The sequence below is a fragment of the Argiope bruennichi genome, chromosome 1, assembly GCF_947563725.1.
Source record: "Argiope bruennichi chromosome 1, qqArgBrue1.1, whole genome shotgun sequence".
Lineage (NCBI taxonomy): Eukaryota > Metazoa > Arthropoda > Arachnida > Araneae > Araneidae > Argiope > Argiope bruennichi.
In genome coordinates this window covers 79,917,919-79,942,677 of record NC_079151.1, presented here as the reverse complement: position 1 = coordinate 79,942,677, position 24,759 = coordinate 79,917,919, and the positions used below count along the sequence as shown (strand labels likewise).

At 27.2% G+C, this 24,759-nt stretch overlaps 1 protein-coding gene across 1 annotated transcript in view; it reads right to left on the bottom strand.

The window, feature by feature from the left end:
• The window catches only part of LOC129981393 (cell adhesion molecule Dscam2-like), a 362,276-nt gene that overhangs the window by 77,720 nt on the left and 259,797 nt on the right, over positions 1-24,759 (bottom strand). Inside the window, exon 7 of the mRNA XM_056092228.1 lies at positions 6,548-6,964. Coding sequence (XP_055948203.1) covers positions 6,548-6,964 — 417 coding nt within the window. The remainder of the gene's footprint in view (positions 1-6,547; positions 6,965-24,759) is intronic.

Genomic DNA, 24,759 nt, shown 5'->3' with positions numbered 1-24,759 from the left:
CTGTTTCGCTGTTTGTGAACATTAAAACAGAAAAGCATTTTAAACTAGAAGATTGAAATTCGGTTTCTGGTTCTTACACAAAACTGTAGATTTACATCAAATGTTCAATAAAAACCATTCCAAAAAAGTCTGTTCATTTGGCTCTCTTAGTATAAGTAAGTGTGATTACGACGAAACCCAGACAGGTAGATAGATAAAATTTCACGCAGAGCATGCAAAGTATAGATCTGTTTGAAATTTCGAACTTTATCTATCCCAGAGTCGACCATCTGTCAGTCTGTACTTTTTTATGCACGTAAAAAAGATCATTCTGAAGCGCAATGACTTAAATAAATAAAATTTGATATTTTGTGATTGAAATTGTAAATCTGTCAAATTTTGGATGCAATCGGTCGGAAAAAAAACATATCGAGTGCATGTTTTATTCTATGATAGTTATGTATTAACCACATACAAACCATTAATCTTAAAAGCATCGCCTAAGCAAATTAGCAATTAGATTCTGTAAATATTCAGTAATCGCAAATTAGATTCAGTAAAAAAGCTAAAATCCACGCCACTGATCGATGTTGCGGAAGTATCCGCTAATGGCATGCAGTCAATAATACATAAGTAGAAGTTTCCTTTAATATACTGTAGCACACTACAAAGCTCACAACTCTCAATAGTAAAAATAAAAATCTGAGATATTGCGGAATGTATGAAGTGGGTAGGGGAAGTTGGGAGTTCAATAATGTAAAAGAGTTCAGTAATGTAATTTATGAAATAATGTTAATCAATATAACCTTCATGTCATAGATTATCTTTTTAATATATTATTTTTTGGTCTAAGTGTTTTAATCCTCATAAATGTAATAAGATAATAATGGCATGAACCCACTGATCTATAAAGTTCTTTTATGGATTTTAGTTTTGTAGACTTTATTGTTAAAAAGGTTGGACAGCAAAATAGTTTTAAACAAAAGTATATTCGTTAAATCTTTAAATCGTATTATTCATTCGTTTTATACTTCATATATTCTAACTTTCAAATGCTATTTTAAATACTTTTAATGTTAATAAATATAAAACATGATTTGAATAAAATCAATATTTTAAAGGAAAAACATGTCAAAAAACCAATATGAAACGAAATTTATTTTATACACAGAGTAAAATAGGACCACCAAATATAATCCTATTTTTTTATTTGATTAGAAAAAAAAATACTTTTCTGATATTGTCATTTAAAATTAAATGAAGGAACACACATATGGACAAAATTCTTTTGAACCGATATCTTTTCTCCTTTCTAGAATTTTCTTTAATCAGAAGTTCAGTGAAAATAAATTCAAAATTAAATTCTTTTAAAGGGGATCAATAAAAAAATACTCCCCTTACTGTATTACCGGTTTATAAGCTCTACCAGGAAGCAGATTAAAATTCTTTTGCCGCCCAAATGTTTTAATAGAGGCTGTTATCTTCTGTAAGAAAGAAAATTTTGTAGTAAATGTTGTTTTCCTTTATTTAACGAGAAAAATGAATAACTTCGTTCGTTCATTGAATTTATGAGGAGTAATTGAAATGTTCTCTTTAGAAAATTTTTGCTAAAAGGAGTTTTTGTGTTATTATTTACATGATTATTTTTCATATATTAAAATGACGTTTTTTAAAGGGAAAAATTAGCAAATAGAACAGTAGGAAAGTAAATAACAAATTTTAAACTTTGTTTTAACAAAATCTTTTCCAAAAAATCAAACAAGGGAAAAATAGCGAAGCAAATAGTTTGAAATATTGATGGCGGTTTGTTTTGAATAATTAATATTTATTCTAGTTAGCACTATTTAAAAATAATTTGAATGGCACGATAAAACATGTCTTCAAATATTTATAACTAAATTCTCTTTGTAAACAATTATCATAAATGTATTTAAATGAGATATTTCCATATAGTGTCTAGTTGATCATATTTTGTTTATTCAATTTTTTTTATTTCCTTCAGATAATAAATAATTTGATATTCGGAAATAATATAATGAATATTTGAATTTCATTATAATTAGAATATTTCCAAATAACTATCATGATGCATAAAAAGTATCATTATAATTAAAAAATAATTAAAGTTTGTTTTTTTATAATTGATATTTATTCGGATAATTATTATTGAAAAACTTTATTTGTTGAACATTGCAGCAGAATACGTGTTTAAACATTTATGTTTTCATTATAAACAGCTTTAATAATTGAGTTTCGAGGAGTATAAATCTCATTTTTAGAAAAGTATAATCTGATTCTAACCAAGAATAGTCAAGCTAGTGGTGCGAAAAATATGATAAAAAACAATTTCTCCTAAACCATTTAATGGTAAATATTATAAAGAGGGGGGGGGCTGTTTTCAATAACAACATTTGTATTTTCTTTGATTCTTCTATTCATTTATTCTTTGATTATTTCTTTGATTCTTCTATTCATTTATTCTTTGATTCTTCTATTCATATTCATACGATGCATAAAAAGTAACATAATAATTAAAAAAATAATTATAGTTTGTTTTTCATAATTGATATTTATTCGGATAAGAATTATTGAAAAACTTTATTTAATCAATATTGCAACTGAATACGTGTTTAAACATTTATAGTATGCTTTTATTGTAAACAGCTTTAATAATTGAATTTAGCAGAGATATACTTCTTAAACGACTCTACTTAGATTATTTAAAAATTTCATTTTTAGAACAAGTTAATCTGATTTTAACAAAGAATAGTAAACACTGAGTTTTTAAGCTAGCAATGCGCGAAAGATGATAAAAAATTTCTAATAAACCATTTAAAGGTAAATATTTTAAAAAAGGGAGGAGAAAAAAATCTCTTATCGATAACAAAATTTGTATTTTCTTTGATTCTTCTATTCAGAAAAGTTCTTTTCATATTCTTTTAAGCAGAATCGCGAAACATTAGAACTGAATAAGAGTTCTTCAATTCCCATTCTTCTCCTTCCATTGTTCTCCTTCCCCACTATTTGCACTTCCCTTTCTTCCTCGTGAGAAAAATAAAATCTACTAAACTTTACAGCGTGAAATCTTGGAGCGACGATGAAATAAAAAGATGCATTACCCATCTCGGGCCAAGTGGGTAAGATATAGGCCCATCACTTCGGCATCTGGTTTTGAAAGCATTCCTCTTTTCATTTACTCTTTTGTGTGCCGCGGATCTTAACTGGAATTCCTGGCCCAGGCATTCCTCTCTGCTCATCTTTATCTTCGTCACCTCGTGACGTCAGTCAAGAACGTCCTATCAAATTCCCCAATACCTACACTTCCAAGTCCTTGAAAGAACTTTTCTGAACGATCGATTAGCCAGAAAAGGGAGGATATATAAAAATTTTTTTGCCTATATGGTCCATAGCAAAAAGGAAAAATGTGTATTCAAACTAGCTAAAAAAGAAATCTGGAAGTATGTATGCAGATGAGAAATCTTTTCCATATGCTAACAAAATGTATAGCTTTTGGAATATATACTGAATGCTTTTCAAGCCTTAAGAAAATTCTGGTAAAGTGTATATGGCTAGCATATTATGGTTTAAACTATAGATTGAATTTATAAAACATAAGATCACTGTAAAAATACAATATACCACTTGTACTACTTGAGATCGCATTCATTATGATGCATTTAACCAGATGAGCTAGACTAATCGTCCAGATATTTTCTACTTGAGACATGCAGTAAGTTTGTAAGGAGGAGTGTTGCGACTTAATATGACAACTTGCCTAATACAAGCACAAAAGAAAGTGGTAGAATACAGTATGGATAAATGAAAAAAAAATCAATAATGAAATGGACGTATAAAAAATGTATGGAAAATAGCATCCAATTTGTGAGCTTTGATCTAATTCTTGATAAACAGATTCAATTGAAAAAGGGAGACATATTACAGATTTCTCGGTTGACTCACAACACTCATATTCAGGTGCTTTAAATAAAATTTAATATTCATATGCCTGTAGAATATATAATCCCTCGAGTAATCATTTTTGGACAGATTTCATATTTCATGAAAGCCTTCATGAAATATGAGAAAAATATATGATATGAAAAAATTGTTTATATAAGTTTCATATACTGAAAAAGCATTAATACGAAAAAAAAAGTAACTACATATAATTTTTTACTGTGTTATTGATATTATAATTTTTGTCCATGCTATTGAATTTTATTTTAAATTTACAAGACATATTTTATAATGAACTTCTGTTCTTACATTGTATCTTAGTATTTTATTAGTTCTTGTAATTATTAAGCTTATAATATTGAAAAAAAAGTAATCTTTCTCTCTGAAATTCAATAATTTTTTTGAAGTTTCAAACAGGGAGGTTTCATTTTCATGTATAAATTCTCTAACTTTATGATGCTTGATATTTTTCTCTATGGTTCTAAAACACTTTATATTTATTGTAATAGTAAAAAATATATGAGATATTGATAATAAGCAAATGGTAAAGGATAAAAAAATAGACATAGACAAATAAAATAGCAGCATTATGCATGAATTTAAAAAAATATATCATTAAATGCATTTTATTGCAATCATTAAATTCGGCAAAAATATTATTTTAAAATTATTTGCTTTTATATTCGAGGGAAGTAAATTTTCAAGCAACCTATATAAAGTGGGTCGAAATTCCATCATTACAATATGTCCTCATGTATAGAATTAAGGTGAATGTTGCTATGAGGTTGCTATTTTCATCTTATGCTATTTCATCATTAATATTATGAAGATGTTGCTTATGCATATTAGATAACATTATCATCCAGAATTTCGTAATTAACTCTACCATATCTGTCAAATTTTATCTTTGAAATTCAGATCCCTGTTCGCGCTTTATAGGTGACCGAATCAATAATTATGGCTCCGTAGAAAATCTAATTGAAATGTATTGAAGCGAAAATTTTATTTTAAGCCTTTTATTTTTGTTAAATACACTTATTGTCAGAATTAATGGTTGAATAACATGAAAAAAGGGGAAATGGTGATTTTGTTTATTTGCTAATAATTAACATCCATTGTTTCTAATTTCTCAAATATTCAAATATTAACATTTTAACTGAGTAATTTCTGATATTTAGCATTATATTATGATGCATTACTACTTGAATAAATAATTGGTATTGATAACAAAAGAAGAATAAAGGTACTTTACCTGCAATTTTATATTATCAAATTTAATAACTTGCTCCTTTGCATTATACACCTTAAAAATGTAGCCATAAAATGTATGATTACATAATTTATGTAACTGCAATTGCAAATGATAATTGTAGTTGTGCGAGGATGGCAATTATTAGAGCTTATTAAAGATTAAAAAGATACGAGAAAATGCTCATGATAATAAAAATTAAATTGTTTATTAATATATTTTTGAATAATTACTAAATTTATGTATATTTATATATTCGTTTTTTGTTTTTGCTTACCTGCATTAGAAACAATTGCAATGAATTGATATATGATGGCAAAACTTATAATTCTTATAAAAATAAATTGTCTGCCCCAAATATAAAAGACAATTACAGTACACTTCCGAGTATCCGGCTCGCCACTACCCGGTTTTCGTACTATCCGGCCTAGTTTTATTTTATCGTAATTAAATGAATTAGGCAAGGTGTTGCACTGGCAACATTGCCAAGACATTGGAAGTGGCGTCAGCAACAATCCTCCTAAGTGACTTATGCAAAATACAAGAAGTGACAGGAAAAGAACAGCGTTCTGCTCATTGTTCATTGTTTTGTAAGTGTATAACAAGCCCACTTGTTGCCGCTGTCCATGATTATAATTGTATAGTACGTACAGTATTTGTAAACTGTTCTTGGGGTATAATAATTTTTAAGTGCATCACGATGAAGATTTCAAAATGGTTTATAAACGAAAAAAAGTTGTATATTGCATATAAGTTAGGCATTACAGAATACAGAAATGTGAACAGTTTATATCCTTTAACTTACTTGTTATCTAATAAATTCTTGAAACATGTAGTTCAGTATATAAGCATATATAACCAAACAGTATATAGGCCTCTATTTTAACTCGACGCGTTAGTGGCAGCTGTTTCTGTTATTCACCGAGCCGCGGCCGCGTTCACATTCTACGTGGCTTGGGATAAATGGAGGGCTTAATGCTCAATAATAAGCTGGAAAAAAAGTGTTATAACAATAAGCTTTAGTATAAAAACTTTATCTTCTGATATTGGTGAGCAAAGAAATGAGTTTGTAGAGCTCCGGCCAATCCGTTTTTTTTTGTTATCCGGCTTGCCCCACCGCCTTATTAGACCGGATACTTAGGTGTATACTGTATTATATTTAATTTCTGAAATTATTCAAGGGAAATTAATTTTTTCATTGTAAAATAAAATATTCATACAAAGAAATTTTAACAAAATTCAATACCAAATAATATCATAAAGAAAAAAAATATAGCAGAAAAAAAAAGCCTATTTATTTTGTAATTATAATATTTTCATTCAGGTTTCCAAATTCATCAATACTTAAAAAATTGATCTTACCTTTCTCCCATTTAATAATTTCGATTGGATGTCCACCCACAGGACACTGCAATCTAAGGGTTTCACCAGCCACAACAGACATGTTAGACATGCTTCTTACAAAGGGTGGACCAAACACATTCAGCCTGGCAGAGTGTGTTGCCTTTCCAACATCATTCGAAGCTTCGCATTCGTACAAGCCACCATCTTCTGGCCGCACAGATGTAATGTTTACGTAGCTAACTACTTCAGTCGAATCTCTTCCAGTTCGAACATAATCTCCTAATCGGTAACGAGGATTTTCAGGTATTGCACCAGCATCCAGAGTCCAGATAATTTGTGGAAGCGGATTGCCTTGAGCCACACATTTCAGCGTTACTGAAGGACCTGGCTCCAAGGTCTGATCAGTGAAAATTTCCAAAAGAGTGGGAGGATAATCTATAAATTAAACCAAATATACATTAGTAAAAAACGAATCGATAATTATATAACTATATTTCATATTAAATTTCCTTTGCCGATTTTTTATCTTATTATACTGGAGTTGAGCTCATCCAATTTTATTCTTATAACACAACATTTTTATTTCAATTAAATAATTGCTGTGATAAAAATCTTAATTTTACCACAAGCACGTTTTGGGTATTGGACCAGATTCCATGAAATATTAATGTATGTGCGATATAAACAAAAGGGTTGAATTCCTCCTACAGTTGTAATATGAATTGAAAAGTTTCATACATTGATATCTATTCGTATTATATCATTTTCAACAGGTCACGATTTAAATTTACTAAGACATTAATACTTGTATGACTTTAAAATTGGATTTTAATCTAATTAACTAAACGAAATGAAAACGAAAACTGATGAATCCAAGTCTACTATCACCCAGAAATATAGATTAAAATCCATACCTTATTTTTGTGTAATTTTTAACTGAAATAAAAAAAAGTAATTTGAAAGATTATATGAAAATTAAATTCGGTTATTCTGGACCATATTACTTAAATTTAGTATCGGTTAATTTGTATTTCTGCACAACCAGTTGTTTTTTTCTGTCCGAGAAAAAATACTTGATCGATCGTTTCGAAAGCAAGGTTTAAATGTAAAGAGAAAAAAAAAATCTGCGAGAAAATGAAAATAAAACTGAAAGATACAAAAAAATTTCACTAAAAATGCTCTTAGCAAACCGAAGTAAAACTACACGATATAATATAATCAAAGAGGGCACAAAATTGCTGTGAAAGTAAAGGAAAATAAAACTATGATGATTTAAAAGTAATATGTATGAAAGAAAATTTTCCACAGCCAGTCCGATAGTAGAGTTTAATTACAGAATGGCATATATACTAGAAGGCTTAGCCCCCTACTTGATTTCGCCAACCCCAATGTTGTCTGATATTGTGCGCGATATATGTCAGTTCTAGTTACCAAATTTTTAAAACTCCACTGGCCATTTTTTCAATGCAGGAAGCTTAATTATTCCAAGTTGAGAACATACGTTTTCCAATCAGCCTACTTCCGTTCAAAACTCAAAGTTACCATAATATGAGCCGTGTATTTTGAAAGTGGGGCAAGTCCATTTTTGGAAAAAAAATGGAGATAATGTCAGTTATAGATAAAAGTTGTTATGATCTTTTTATAAGTAAAAAATTTATAGTAAAAAAATATTTAGATTTTAGTATTTGGGAAATGGATGTTTTAGTTCTTAACAGTATTGAAAATCTGTTTATTTTGAAAGTGGTGCAAGTCCATCTTAGATTGAAATTATATTTGACCGCATATATTACGGCAAATTTAGCTCCGGTTGCTCTATGTTGAAGGAAATGTGGCCGTTTGACATCCTGTCTGAAATCTAGGGTGTTTCTATCGATCTATTTTTGATATTAAAATCGGTGATTGTACAGTATTTCATAAATAATAAAGAGTATACTTTAATTCTGTGTGTCGATAATAATGTTTACTTCCATCACGGATTATTCAGTCCAGTGACAATGAAATAAATATCATTGATCACAAATTTTTATTGTCAAGACAATCATTTCTACCGAACGATCGGATTTTGGAGGGAATTATCCAGTAACTATTCAATCCAGAAACCAGTTCCTTGCATATTCCCCAGGATTACTATAAAGTAATACAAAATTGTCGAAAACATAATACATTTTTAGTACATAAAATGAAACATGGAAATTTATTTTCAACCCAACCTCTGGAAAGAGCGGTTTTAAAAAGAAAGAAAAATACCGATGGAGAAACCGTGAATTGATTAACTATATGCTGGATCAGATTTACAAGGGATGCACCATACAAAATGTTCAACAAAACTTCGATAGAACGAGATTTTGAATTTAAAGTTATCGATTTGTCAACACAACGAGGAAGGTAAATAATTCCAAGTAATTTCAGAAATATAGAATTATCTTTTATGCAAGAAAAAAAGGAGATTTATTACATCTGAAAAATACAAGGATATGATGGATTTATTACCATATATACCTCCCGTTCATCATGAATTTTTAAAAATGTTAAATATTGAATAAAATTCAAATTGATTATACCTACGTATAAACTGAAATATATAATTTCATTGAGATTCTTAATTAAACTGAATTGTTTGTTATGTTATATTTTATACTAGAATATTTTTCGTTTTGTTTCCCTTTTTATCAAATGAATAAATATTTATAAAAATTTGAATAGTATTTTGTTTTTATTCTTAAAAAAAAGGTTGATGCAACTGAAATATTATTTCCCAATTAAATGGATGATTGCAATAATTCTTTAATTTTGAAAGTGAGGCAAGTTCATTTAGTTATAATGGAACTCTTATTTTTTTTGTCAGCATTGTAAACAACTATTGAAAACAACTATTATAAACCTACTGTAAAGAACTATTATAAACCTACTGTAAACAACTATTATAAGCCTACATTATCTGAGACCACAAAATACAAAAAATATATCTAATAATACTTACCAATATTTTTAAATTTATTGAAACGCAAACCTTTAAATATCTCACAATAACAAAAAATGGACTTGTCCCATTTTTAAAATAAACGGCTCATATGTGTTTGCTTCTATCCCCAATATCTAAATATAGGATACATTTTTTTAGATTTTACAGCCAATTTAGCACCTTCACTATCGGCTTTTCTTTTCAAATTGCCAGATTTCCGTTTTGTTTTTCATGGTCTGATATCTATGGAATCCCCATTGATATTTAAAAAAAAACAATACAGAGTTAACAGGTATATTGCTTAGATATTCAGACACGTACACAAACCAAGAGATGAAAAAGTACCGTTATTCTAAAGAGGAATGCAAACCGGAAAGTTATTCATCAGTATTACCACAAAAGAGTGAATCTAAAAAGCAGAATTAACAAATAATATTATTTTAAATTCGTTTGCTATTAATTTGGTGTTAATTAAGTTTAACTGTTTCTTTTTTGTCATCATTTCATCGTAAAGTGCAATATAAAAACTTACCATGACATAATAATAATTTTCATCAAATATTTCAAACAATGCTGGCAAAACAAACCGTAAATGTCATAAATCAGGTGACTCAATATTTACTAACCACAAAGCGAATAAAATGCAATATTTACATACATTTTTTATAGCATAGATAGATGTTTGAGATGTATAAATGTGTTTCATTATCTAGCAGAACAGCTCAAATTTCAAGCTGAAAGCACTAATATTAAGTTGTGCCAGGTGTTTCCATTGAAATGGAAAGAATCTAGCTATTTATGCAGAAGCTATTTATTTAGAATATGCCTGAATAATTTTCCAATTTTGGGATGGGAAGATGTATGAGCCATTTTAAAGATTACAGAAATTTGACTTATTTGCTGATTTTATTAATATTTTTTCCGTTATTTATCATCGAAATATTTGAAACCTATTAAAGTAATAAATTTTTTTATAACAGTGGACCATTTTTTGCTTTCATTTGTAGTCTTAAATCTTGTTTCTATATAATTTGAAAATATTTTTGAAATTTCTGCTAAATGCAGATTTCCATCATCTGTTTAAATCAATTTCTGAAAAATCGTCCATTTGTATATTCTACAACATTTTTAGACAAATTGTATATTACCTTAAAGTAACTGACAATGTTAAAATCCAATTTTTGATTGAAATTTTTTTATAATGCTTTATCTAAAAACCGTTTCTTTTATTTTCTCAAAACACTTTCTTATATCATGTATACAATGATATTAAATGAAATTAAATTCGTTTGCTATTTAATTTCTGAACAACTGAAAATGAACTGAACAACTGAAAATGAAATTGTAAACAATACTAAAAACATTTTTTTCTTTATTTTTCCTTAGATAATTAAAAATTATCGTCTTTTTTGATTCATTTCTTTTACCAAATACTAGATATTAATTTGGAATATTTTCGGTACGAATCGCTGTTTTTTTGATGGTATTGTTGCAAATTGAGATAATCCTGAATCACTATAGCAGCTTAAATTTTCACAATTGCTATAATTTCTCATAATTGATATTTAAATGAAATAATGCATTTGAATCGTACTTATGAAAAATATTATTTAATAGATCCATTAATTATATTTTTAGAAGGCAAGTTAACATAAATTTCAAAGTAAAATCCATTGGGAATACTAGATTCACCCATCTTCACTTGTTGCTAGGCGAAAAACCACCTCTATGCGTTCAATGTGACTGTCAAATGTCTGTCTAACATGTAATATCAGAATGCCCAAATTTCAATGCTCAGTGTTCCCTATTTTTCGAGAACTCGAACGTTCCATTACCTTTTTTACTTAATAAGACACCACATGCTCAAATTTTTATATATTTGGCTGTTTTTTTGCACTTATTTAAACTTATTTGCTCTTAAATACACTTGTATACTGTACACTGATATGATTTTAACCCTGGTTTAGTGCAGTGTAGTCAAAATCATGGCTCTTACACCAGGAAAATCCAAACAAATCCAAAATCCAAGTAAAATGAGAGAAGAATATTGAAAAAATCTGGTACCAACTGCATAGTTCAACGCAATAAATACTAATTATAATGAAGAAAATGGCGATGAAAAAGAAATCTTAAATTGAAAATTAAAAGAAATGCATTAAGTTCCAATAAAAAAGGAAGAATAACCTAAAAATCTTGGAGGTTCTGAAGGACATATCTTCTTTCCACCTCTTTGAAAAATAAAAATGCAAACTTTAAAATTGCATATCTTATAATGTGATTTTTCAAAATTTCAATCTTTCAAACACAGTAATAATAGTATTAAAAATATCAGCCTGAAAGTTGGTATGCTTGGTATCAGCCTGGATTTTGTTTGTCATGAAATTTACTCGGTAACAATCATCAGATTTCTTCCTAGAACCATACTGCATTTCTATTTTTCATATTCTGAGGAATCAATAAAATTTCAGAGAAAATGCAAAGTCTAATATATAATTATCTAATTATACATTATATTTTTATCTAATTACTTAAATTATTTTAGAGGAACTTTGGTTTTTACCCATATATGCAACTAAATTTACAATGTAATAAATATACATGAAATCAATTTCAGTTTGAACATAACCGTAGTCTTTGTACTGTGAAAAAAAAATTCTGAAAATTTTCTATTATATAATAAATTACAGATAATTTATTATTTAATGGAGCCTGAATAATAAATTACAGATAACTCATTATATAATGGATCATGAATAATAAATTACAGATAATGAAACGGAGGGGGATTAATAATATGAAAGAGCAATTTAAATTTTAGGTACTTTTTAAAATAACAGGAAATGAAGTAATACTTCTATCTTCAAGTCTTATATCAATATATAATTAAAGATAAATTAAAAATTAAATGTCAATTTCCAAATGTTCTTAAAAAATTCCTAAGAAATGCTCATATTTATTCTATTTATAAAAAAAAATGATTAAGATTTTCTGAGATGTTATGCATTTTCATTCCTTTTCAATATTTTGTATAAAATAATTTTCTTCCAAGTCAAACAGTTTTTTTTTTAATTTAATGAGCTCTCTTTTTTTAAAGACTTTTCAAGGATACTGACGTTTTGATGAGATATTGTATAAGTCAAAAACGAATTTAATTGCATTTTGTAAAGTATTATGAATTTCAAAAATGCTTGTTCTTTTCTGCTCAGTTTCAATGATGCCCGATTCACACATTCTGAGAATAAACATTTTAATTTTAAATATTTTTCAACATTGTAAACTAGAAATATTACATAATCAAAATTAAATGATGCTGTACGATACAATTGAAAATATTTGATGTTTGGTTCTTAATATTCTGGTTATTATGAAAGATAAAATAAAACCATTACAAAGATAAGCATCAATATGCATTCGTTTTCTACTTTATAAAAATTTCAATAAATTAATCCTATTTGAAATTTGTATAAATTTTGCCACATTTATATTTTTCATTTGAGAAATTCTGAGAGTATTCTGGGAAAACATTGTTCTATTATAAAAGGATTAAATATTTTAATTAAACTCAAAATTAATCAATTCCTTCTCTATTTAAGCTTTTTTAGAGTTTGTAATTAGGTGTTGTTATAGTTCCAAATGAGTTTTGACTTGAAAATGAATTTTTTTTTTAATTTACTTAACGAATTATATTTAAAATAGCATTTCGAAACATGCATTTCCGATGTAATTAGCAAAAGTAATATCTAAGAATTAATAAAAGATATAGAGGAAGGAAAATACTTTTGAATAAAAGTTACGCGCAATCAATAGATAAATTGTAACAGAAAGTTTTAAAATATATTTTGAAAGAGAACAAATCCGTGAATCATTGCATATTATTTGCTTCATAAATGAATCGGAAAATAAGCATTTTCATAGCAATAGCATTTATTATTAATGCAAATATCAAGTAAAAACTAATTTCTTAAAACATTTCATTTTAATGCTTCCGAAACTAAACACAGGGCTTTGTGTACTTTATGAGTTTTTTCAGCAATGACTGAATCGAAGAAGTTTTACCCTCCGAACAGATAAATATTCAGAAAACTATTAATGAAAAGCGTCGCGTTACACAAAACTTTAATTGAAATCAGGAAAATTTAATTAAAAAGCCTTCTCCTTCCGTTCTTAAGTTTTACATAATTAATTAATAAACTCATTGGCTGTGTCGGTTGTATTTGAATTTTGGAGCAAAATCTTTTGCTGCCGTTAATAAAATATGCCTATCTGCGTCACCTGTTTACTTGGAAGTTTGAAAGCATATTACTTTCTCTCGCAGTTTTGACAATAATAAAGTAATGGTAATTAAGGCATAAAACATCTATTCGGATATTTGTGTAATATATTTTCTCGTTTATTAGATTTTAACATAAGCTTGTCTTAAGTTAAAAATTAATTTTGAATTTGTCTACTTATCCCTTTTTTTCCTTTTTGTTTTTGACAAGTATTCTAAGCTTAGCAACTGTGCAGAAATTCATGAAACTCAGATGACGAGAAACCATATTTGTTTTATGAAACTGATTTCATTTATTTGCAATCTCAGATTATTTAAAGTGCATTAAATTTATGATAGCTTGTTTTACAAAAAAACTTTTTATTAGAATATTCGAAATGTGATTTCTTAAAAATTATACGATGCAATTCTGTTACATATTGCAGGGCAATTGGTCATACCACAGAAATAGTGGTTAAAAGAGCAAAAAAAGTCAATTGAGAAAAGGCCCTCATCATAATCTGCTGCGATGAATAACAAATATTGCAGAATTTGGTAAACATTAAAATTTAATTTAGTTATATTAACGTCCCGATTTTAAAACAAAACATAGTCTATTTTAGGACGAAACTCGTAATTTTGAACTGAGGTCAGATAACGAGTTCGACACCTGAGCTGACATCCCCCTCCAAACTTTCAGACCACACCAGAGGGTGGACGTCTGGCCCCGACGGATTTAACGTGCAGCAGACCCATTTGCACGACGGTTCTTTGGTGGAATCGGGTCTCGAACCAGAAAACTTCCAGTTCCGAAGCCCATACTTTACCACCAAGTCACCACGGCCGGGAAAGACAGGAACTTGAGGCCAAATAAACTAATGTTTGCATTTTTAGTCTTTAATTACTAATTTATATTTATTAATATTAATTCTGAAAGCAGCTTTTCCTTAAATTCTATACCAAGTGACACCCTATTCACAGAATTCAAATTAAGTTAAATTTAGTGATTAATTAATGATTGTTTAGTGAAACTGATATTAATCTAAGAATATTAAAAAAGTACACCATCACCAAGAGCTTTCTCAACATTTCGAATTCTCTACAGTAATGAAAGTGTGAAAAAACAATGACTGAATTTTTTATAAACATAAAACAAATCAGAATAATAAAAGTGAATAAAAGGACTACTAGTTTCCAAAAGCAAAATATGATGCTGTCGTGAAAGAAATTGATTAAACATGAATTTTTTTTAAAAAAAATGAACTTGAAATCTGACATTTTATGTTACAGTACACTTAATTGTGATGAGAAAAATAAACATTTATATTGTTTTACTTTAACAACTTTTACCAAAATTTCACAAGTATGATATGTTTAATGCTAATTGCAATTTAAAGGAAACGTTTAATTGGTGTAAGCAATAGGCAAAACAGGCAGTATAAAATAAATAACACATAAATAAAGCAAAATAAAAAAAAATATGAAATAAAACAAAATAAAATAAATAATAACCAAAATAAAATGAATAATAAACCAAATAAAATAAATAAAAAGCCAAATAAAATAAAAATAATGTGATGAGGTAAAAGCAAATTCATTTTCTAATTAGTCTTACGGGCAATGGAGAAAGCTTTTTCTCTCTTTTTACTCATCCTAAAATGTCTGAAAAAAAGAAAAAGAGTTCATTTGTCATTAACCACAAAACAATTTGGCTGACGTTCATCAGTAAGTTCGTTTCAAAGTTTTTAAAATAAAGCGTTCTCAAGCCGTAATCTACTCCATTTTGTGTAAATTGCAGCGAATGAATGTGTAACTTGATTACTGTTCCCGTTTTTACATTTTCTCTACTTTCTGGATGAAAGTTGTCATAAATAAGCTGAAGAAAAATGATGATTAAGGAATAAGAAATATAACTGAAATGATAGCAAGCTCATTTATATTTAGAAAGTAAATCTTTTTCCACGCCAAAATTCAGCTTAGATTTCAATTACCTTAACTTACATTCTTTAATCATTAGAATTTGCAGTTTTCAACAAAACCAATTAATTGATTTCATCGAGCCAAAATAATAGGGTTAAAGTCAGTTTCAGCCTGTTAAATTGGTAAATATAACTGAAAGAACAAATTTAAAAATATGTATTAGTAAAACAACGTATCACCCTCATTAAATTGAGTAAGAAGTTTGTTTCTTAAAAATTCTTTAAATTTTTAATTTGTATAAAGTTGAAGAATTTATATAATTAATGCAAAATGCACAGTTTGAATTTCTTAATGTTTTATATATCAATACCATGTATTTATTATTTGTGTTAGAGAGAACACTTTACTTTGCGCTATGTTTCCTGGTTTAAATTTATTCAGATTGTTCGTTAATACTAATGAAATTGGGCATCGGTAGACAAATTTAATCAAATTAAATCGGTACTCAGATGCATACTTTTTTAATACAGAGAAATAAATATTCATTTTCAAAATAATAATTCGTCAAAATATTAGTAGTATTTAAAAAATTATCAATTTGGAAAAAAAGAGCTTCAAATTCCAATTTCTTTAAGTTTATTGCTAATCTTGATTCTATTTTGCTCACAATTTGATGGATTGATATTAGCTTTTAAAGTAATAAATAAATGGCCATATTTTCTCTTGCTTATGAAATGCATTATTTTTAACAGAACTGCATGTTTAAGTATATTCTTCTCCGCTTCAGCTATAATAATTTTTTTAGATTATCAGAACAATCTGTATATTTTAGAATTTTTTTTTAAATATAAAACTAAACTTGTAATCAGAAATGAGTTTGAAGAATATCAGAAGAATATTTTTGGCTTTTAATACCTGACTTAAACAGTTTTTTTTTCTTATGATATATGTGAAAACATGCGGAAAGAATATAAATAAATTAATCATTAAGGAAGAAAAATCTTTCTTAGTTGCATTGCCTATAGGGGAGTTTAAAATGTTTGCTAAAAATTATAAAAATCTATATTTAAACACTTTCCTTCTTCATTTTTAAAATATACCCTTAATGCAATTTTAAACAAGATATTATTAATTTAAAAAATAAATCTTCATCATTATTTTGCCATATTATATATACTAGCCGCCTTTGGCGACCAGCCGGTTCGCCAATCTTAATGTTCGTTTAAATTTTAATTATTAAATACGTTGAACCGGAGTTTAACCCCCTTCTTCGCCAAGTTGCGATAACGCGCCAAAGCTGGCAATCTTTATTATGCACTATAATTGAACATCTGCTCCTTTGCTTTTGAACATTTCGCAAATCCGTTGTTGGCGATTTTTAAAAATTGGGCAAAGCAGGGGGTTAAACTCCGGTCGTATTATTAAATATTTTACGCAATTCCAACTTTAATAGATTCTTCAGCAAAATATTTTAAAACTTCAAATTTTGATAGTCATATAATTCACTCATAATATTATAAAGACCTTCAGTCGTAACGTGATATGTATCTCTCTAATTTTCTGTTACCCCTCGTAGAATTTATGCTTTAAATTAAAGTGTAAATAATTAATCTGCAATTAATGTAATAATATTTTTTACTGAAACAAAGCAATTTTTTTTAATAATATGATTACTGATAATAGAGTCACTGAGTGTTTAAAATTTATGGGGACTAAAGAATATCTTTCTTAATTTATGTAATATCTCAAGAATTTGTCAACAAAATTTTCTCAGATTCATCATGAACAGATCGATTCATTAACAATATTTAATTTTAAATGCATCGAACACTAAGAAAATAAAATGAATCGTTTAAAATAATCGGTCGAAAACAGGTTTAAAAAAACTACTTAAAAAACGATGTACTTAAAACTATAAGCATGTACAAAAAAAAATATAACTAACATAAATACAATTTAATTACAAAAGCATGCAGCTAACCTAAAAATAATTTAAATCATCCGTTGATAATGGTTGTCATGGCAACAATCACAATGCGCATGCGTGAATTTTCTTCGCCAGTTACGGTGAATGCGTGAATTTTTCTACGCCAGTTGGGGTAACGCTATGCAGATTATACATTTTTAATTTCCTTTATTCTGTGTTATTTTAATTCAAAAGTACTTCAGAATGAATCTGAAAATGGATTAATTAACAATGTTTAATTTTAAATGTATAAAATATTAAGAAAATAAACAGAATCGTTTGAAATAATCCGCCGAAAAATGTTAACCCTAGCCTCATTACTGTTGGGAGAAAAAAAAACTGAAGCCTTACTCATTTGGCGGTGGGGAAAATGGAAGATTTTTTTTGGCGGGAAAGTTAGGTTTTAATTAATAATTAAAATTCTAATTAAAATTTCAAAAAAAGGGACCCCAGGTGCACATTCCCGACCTCTAAGGTATACATGTACCAAATTTGGTAGCTGTATGTCAAATGACCTGGCCTGTAGAGCGCCAACACACACTTCTCAAATCAAAATCTCGGATCAAATACTTCTCAAAATCTCGGATATTTAATGGGAACTAGTTGAAGTAATCCTTTTACTTGTAATCCATAAGTTCTAAAGGCGATAAGCATTGATTTTTAAAATTTATAACAGCACAATTCTGATGACTTTTTTTAGTTTAATATATATATTCTAAAACTGAAAAACCTTCTAACAAAAACAAAATAAGTAATAGTTCAGCAAAAATCAACGAAAAATTAATGTTTATAAACATAGTAAAAATGATAAATTCGTAAAATCGGTACTTAATGGTATTTTTTCTTATTTTCAAATTAACTGATTTTCTGTTATTTTTTACACATTTTATAGTTTAATAATGCAGAAAAAGTCCAAAATCATTTTGAATTTTTACGAGTCTGCATGCATATGCTTTCATTAATAAATTATATTAGTTTTATTTAAATATACGACACTTTTGAAAATTATAAATAATATTAAATATTTTTTTACTTGAGTTACATTTGTTTTCTCCAGATGCTCTACTTGATTCTATTAATATTAATTATTCCAAATTATAGAATTAGTTCTGTAAAAAAATAATCGCTAAAATGCATTAAATGTAACAGTTAAGAAGTTGTAATAAACACTCCATTTTGTTTTCATAAGCAAGGAAACACAATTTACGATGTATTATAATATTTAAGATATTATTTCACTAAAATATTTATTACAAACAATCAATAATCTCAATTGGATCACGAAAATTTGAAACGTCTTTTGTTATTTTAAATTTATTATCAATTTAAAATAAATTCATGATAAATGTAAGAAAAAGTATGATATTTAAAAAAGTAACAATCAAAGATTTTATCAACTACAGTTTGAAAAAAAATGCTTATTTCCCCAATTTTTAATATTTAATAATTTTAATTTTTTAAAATAAAATTGTATCACACATATTTTAAATTATTTATTTAAAAATCAAGTATTTAAACAAAAGTTTTGAGAATTGTAAATTTACGCATTGTACTCTTTAATTAAAACTAGAAATGTGAAATTTGAATGAATTTCTGTTAAAAACATAAATCATATATTCCAAATAATTCTGTAAAAATAACTAAAAATATTCTTGAAATATCAAAGATTCAATTAAAAATTAAAAAAAAAAAGAATATTTTATATAATTACAGAAAACGTTTACCTAAAAACGTTTGAACGTTTACCTAAAAACGTTTTTTCAACATTAATTGTGTTCCTATCCTATTTAAAGGTTAGAAAGGAAATTGTTTGTGGTTATAATACCTTTATTCCTTAGTGTATTCAAAAAAGAAATGAAGGGGGAAAGAACAATGTATACAGCACAAAAATCGTAACTTGTTGCGTAATGAGGCCATAAAATTTCCCATAACTGTAACTGCGATCTCTAAGGTATAATTTACGACCGAAATAAACATGGAGCTAGGATTGTAGTGTGACGTTAGAGAATATTTTATAGTTATCATTAAAATATATTTTTTGGACAAAGGGAAATAATGTACCAAGTTTTTCTAACAAGTATGTGATATTCCACGTTTTTCTTCTGACAAAAGTTTGGGTGGAAATGTGTAGCGTATACTTTTCAACTTAAAATCATATTAAAATTTATTTACTAAAGAGATCATTCAGAATCCACTTAACTAATAGTTTAACAATTTCCTTGATTCATTTCTTAAACTATGCCGTTATTTATAGTCTCATAAAACTTATATAAATGGAAATTAAAAAATTATAAAACTAAATTAAATTTATGTATTTATTTAATTTATATGTATTATTGATGTATTTATTTAATTTAAGTATTTATTAAATTTAGGTATTTATTTAAATTATAAGCAGAGCACAATTATGGACTGATAAATAAGATAGAATTGTTTTAAAACAAATAATTTAAATGCAGTTAGCTAGTTTTTTTTAATAACAGTAATTTGTTTCATTCTAACGAAATAAGACTTCTTTTAATATGAATAAATTTTCTTAATCAATTCGAAATAAAATTTGAAAAGCGCACTTTAAAAAATTAAATTAATTTTTAAAATAAAAACATTTTTGGCATAAGTAATTCACATTTAAGAACAGAGAAATATAGATAACAATCAAAATAGAATGTAAAAAAAAATGTCTTCTAAAAAATATTATTGTAAAAATTATTTACTAAATATTATTTCTATTTTAAAATCTATTCTGAATTTCTATTTTAAAGATTCTAAGAAAATTCTATTAAGTATTAAAAAGAAAAATTAATTATGTATCAGATTTTATAAGTATACAGTGAAGAATTAAATTACACAAATTTCTTTAATTCCTATGAAATTTTCAAAAATTGCTGATACTAGAATATTATCAAGTCTTATATTAGTTAATTATTAAATGTACTATAAAATAGAACATTTTATACAAAAGTCAGAAAAAAATATTTCCGATTGAGAAATTATCATATAGAATGTTCAGTTTTAGATTTCGAAGCCACAATAGATGAAAACGCTCTTAGTGTATGCACATATTATGCAACTGAAAAACAATGAAATCATATGGCAGAATTAAAAAAAAAAAATAACTCTTAACATTTAAGCAAAAATTTCATCGAAGTCTTTTTATAGTTTTTGAAAGGGAATAAATGTTGTACTTCAAAGTAAACGAACATTTATCTGAATCAATCAAGAGTGCGATATAATAATTAAATTATAATACACATATAATTTCTCGATATAAAGTTTCAAATATTTTTTTTTCACTTTCTTATGCATTATAAAATTCTGATTTTCAATAGATGGCTAATTTTTTTTTAAATATCATCTATATTTTTGAATAAGTGAATCCTTTTTATATACAACAAATCACCACGAAATAGTTTTCGTTAGCAGGTTTCGTGCAGATGTCTACCTGAGGCCATTTCGAGAATTCATGCTCAGAAGTTACAGTATAAATAAGAAGAATCTTGGTTTCTATGGCAGAACAATGCCAGTGTTAAGTCAGGTTTACGACCCATCTTCGAGCACAGAAAGTATAGGCTTTTGAGGTTTCTGCACTTGAAACTCTCGTAATGGGTCTATTTTGCGTGTTTCACAGTCCCCTTAATTCTATTTGTGGCACTCCAGTCAGCAGTCTATTTACCGCATGCCTTCCTGATTTGGTGGAGTAATTCTTATTTTCCGAGTAGACTGTTGTCCTGTCTTAGTAATAATATGTTTCATTAAACTGCGTAAAATGGTTGCTGTGAAAAAAACAGGTAATTTTAGGTAATTCTAATGAATTCTCGTGGAAAAAAATGTAGAAAATAGTTACAATTAATAAAGCAACATAAAAATCTCTGAAAAATTCTTTAAGCCAATATCATATATTGTGATTAGGTAGTTATTGATTAAAGGTAGTTATTGATTAAAGATAATCTCAATTTCAATCAGATATCTCTTAAAGACAAGGAGCATCTCCACTGGTAGCACCTATGACGCTTATGAAATTTTAAATTGCTGGCGCATTCGCTAAAAGAACTGAAAAGCACCAAGTCACCTATAAAAGATATTAGTATGTGGTATTAAATGTACGATTTTCATAATGAAAACAATAAAATTTTCTCGAAGTCTTACTACTACGTCTGAAAAAAAAAGAATTCAAGACATGTATAGGTGTAGAGGCTCAGCAAAGAAGCACAAAAGTGCATTCATTACTCTTGGTGAACAACCATATATTTCTCATTAAGAGTTTTCTAAAAAAATATTTTGCATCATCTCCTGAGTGCATTCATGAATTCTGTTCTTTGACTGAGAAGATTTCAGTTATGTTTTCTAGACTTATGAATCGTTATTTAGCGCACAAAATGATTCTGAGAGAGGCTTATCTGGATACCGGTTTTTATTATCTTCTTTATAATCTGAAAAAAGGAGACCTCTTTGATGGTAAATAAATCCTTTTGTAAGAAAGTATCTTGAAACACCATACAGAACGTCAGGTTTTATGTTCCGAGATTTCACACAGTAAAAGGAAAAAATTTGATTATATGAAATATTTTTCATGGAACTGTTAGAAATAGCATTTTCTTTTGATTTATAATGTGAGCACACAAATTTAAACTAATAATAATATAATATTTGGGGAATAGTCGATTCATTGAAACGTGTGGCAAAAGAAGTCAATGTTTCATATCCCTATATATAATGTTTGGATTATTCTAGGATGAGTTATTTTGTCATTTCATTTCCGCCTCAGATATAAAAAATTAAAAAAAAATTCTAATTGTTAAAATAATGAAAGTATTTTTGATTGGAGCATGCTTTGAAGTATATTTGAGATGTAACCTTTACAAATGTTATCAACCGGCTCGATTCGGACGAAATCAAGTGTTATAATTTAGTCGTTTTTCAGTGTATAAAAAGAAAATATGAACTACTTGGAAATTATTTGATGCTCGAATTTAAATGTAACCATCAATTATCTTGTAATTTCTGTAGGAATTAAGATTCACATATAAAAAAATTACTATTTTTAAATATTTTGAAAAGTTTTAAAAATTGCATCATTATAAATTTTTTAGAGAAATTCAATATTTGCAAGATTTAATACTTATATCTCTCCTTGTTTAGGGTAAATATAATTATTGTGTTAATGCTAATTACATTATTTTTGAATATTAAAAAGATTCTAACTAAATACAGTTACTGTCCCATTTCGATAAATTTAATAGTTCTGCAAAAAATAATATTTGACTTTAACTACAAATATTGCTGAAGTAAACTGTTGTCAATCGTAAAAATATGAATATAGAAACAAATGGTTCTAGGTAGATTTGAAATAAAATTTTAATGAATGATGTCTTAGATACTAATATATATGTGTATATTTGTGTGTGTGTGAGTAACTAGTTAATTTATTTCATCACTATTTTAATTATTTTACCTTTTCCATTGTTAAAGATGCGATCATTATGGCTCACTCTCTGTCACTCTCTTTCTTAGACACTCTAAATGAACGGACTTCAAAATAAATTTTTACGTTCCAGCAGTTTGATATAATAAATGTTTTAAAATATGATTGATGATGATGATGAATGATTTAAAAAAATTAACTCATAAGTCTTATTTTTTGAAATCTTTTCTATGAACATATTCAAACCGATATTGTTTAAAGTGATAAAAATAATTTCGTTTATATTCTAAATTCTGATTTTGGGCTCCATTTTAAATTCGCTTTTAATACCATTCGAGTTTGTTATTTTATGTATTTTCAATTAAAAAAAAACTTTAAAATTCTGCTTTAAATCTTCAAAAAAATTTATTCTTTAGAAAATTATAACATCCGTTTATTTTATATTAATTCATTAAAGTATTTTTTTTTTGTTACTGAAATTGAAAGTTTTTTCTGCTTATATCCTTTAGTTTTCTTTTAGAATCATGCCATTCTTTCATCCAATATATAAAATGAAGTAGTTATTTTAGAACATCTTCAAAGATAAATTCATTGTTATTATTTAGTTAAAAACTATTTTCTTAAGCAAGCTTAGAGAAAGCTAATTCTTTTTCATATAAATTTCAAATTTCATTAAATTTATATTTATCAGTAAAACCAAATAATAAAAGTGAAAATTCAAATAGATATGCATTCTGTATTAATAGTTTAACAACCAAGAGATTAATGAACGTCCTATATTCTGATAGTAACAAAATGTACTCTTATAAGTGAAATTATATATAAAAAATATTCCTTAGATTTTAAACTATGTGGTTTCTTTACATTTTTTTTCCAAATATGAGTATAAATTAATGATAAAATACGATATACAATACTTAGTTTAAAAGCATAGTTTAATTTGTAACCATTTGATAGAAAGTTGACAATGAATAGCGAAATTGTGAATAATCAGAAATAGAAAATTACATTTTGAAAGGAAAATAGTATAAAAGAGAGAGAGATACATAGAAACCTTAAAAAAATATAAAATGCAATAGTCCATCATAATAGGAAGTGATGTTTAAAAGGCAATTGAATCCAACAATAATGTTCTAGAACTTTGTCCTTTAGCAAAGCGGTATCTGGTGTTTGCATTCAAGGCAAGCAGTAATGCAAGATTCTCTTGAAGTAAAATAATATATTAATGCTCTAATTTGCATAATGTGAAAGTTATTCTGGTTGAGGGCTATTACTGTAAATGATTAGGATCCAAAGTGAATTGTTTTAACTTCACTGAATGCAATGTACAGTCATTAGTTGTTTTGTTTCGACGCAAGCAATTTAAAGCCGCATGTTGTAGCTATTAGAATTGAAGAAAGATCTGGAGGACAATAAAATGCAATTGAGATTCTTAAGTGCCGCGTATTTTGTAATGGTTTATGATGAAGGGGCTCATGAACAGTTGCAACTTATGGCACACAAAATTTACTACTATTACTGTTGGTCAAATTGGCTGTTTCTGGAAATGCTCAGACTTTATTTGTGGACAATTAGTCCATTAAATGTAAGACATGATGTTGTTCCATCGATAGTTATAATAAAGAAAGACATTTATTTTCATATATAATGGACAGATTTTACATCATCATTCATTTGTTGTAAGGAGCCAGAAGCCGGAAAAATGTTTACA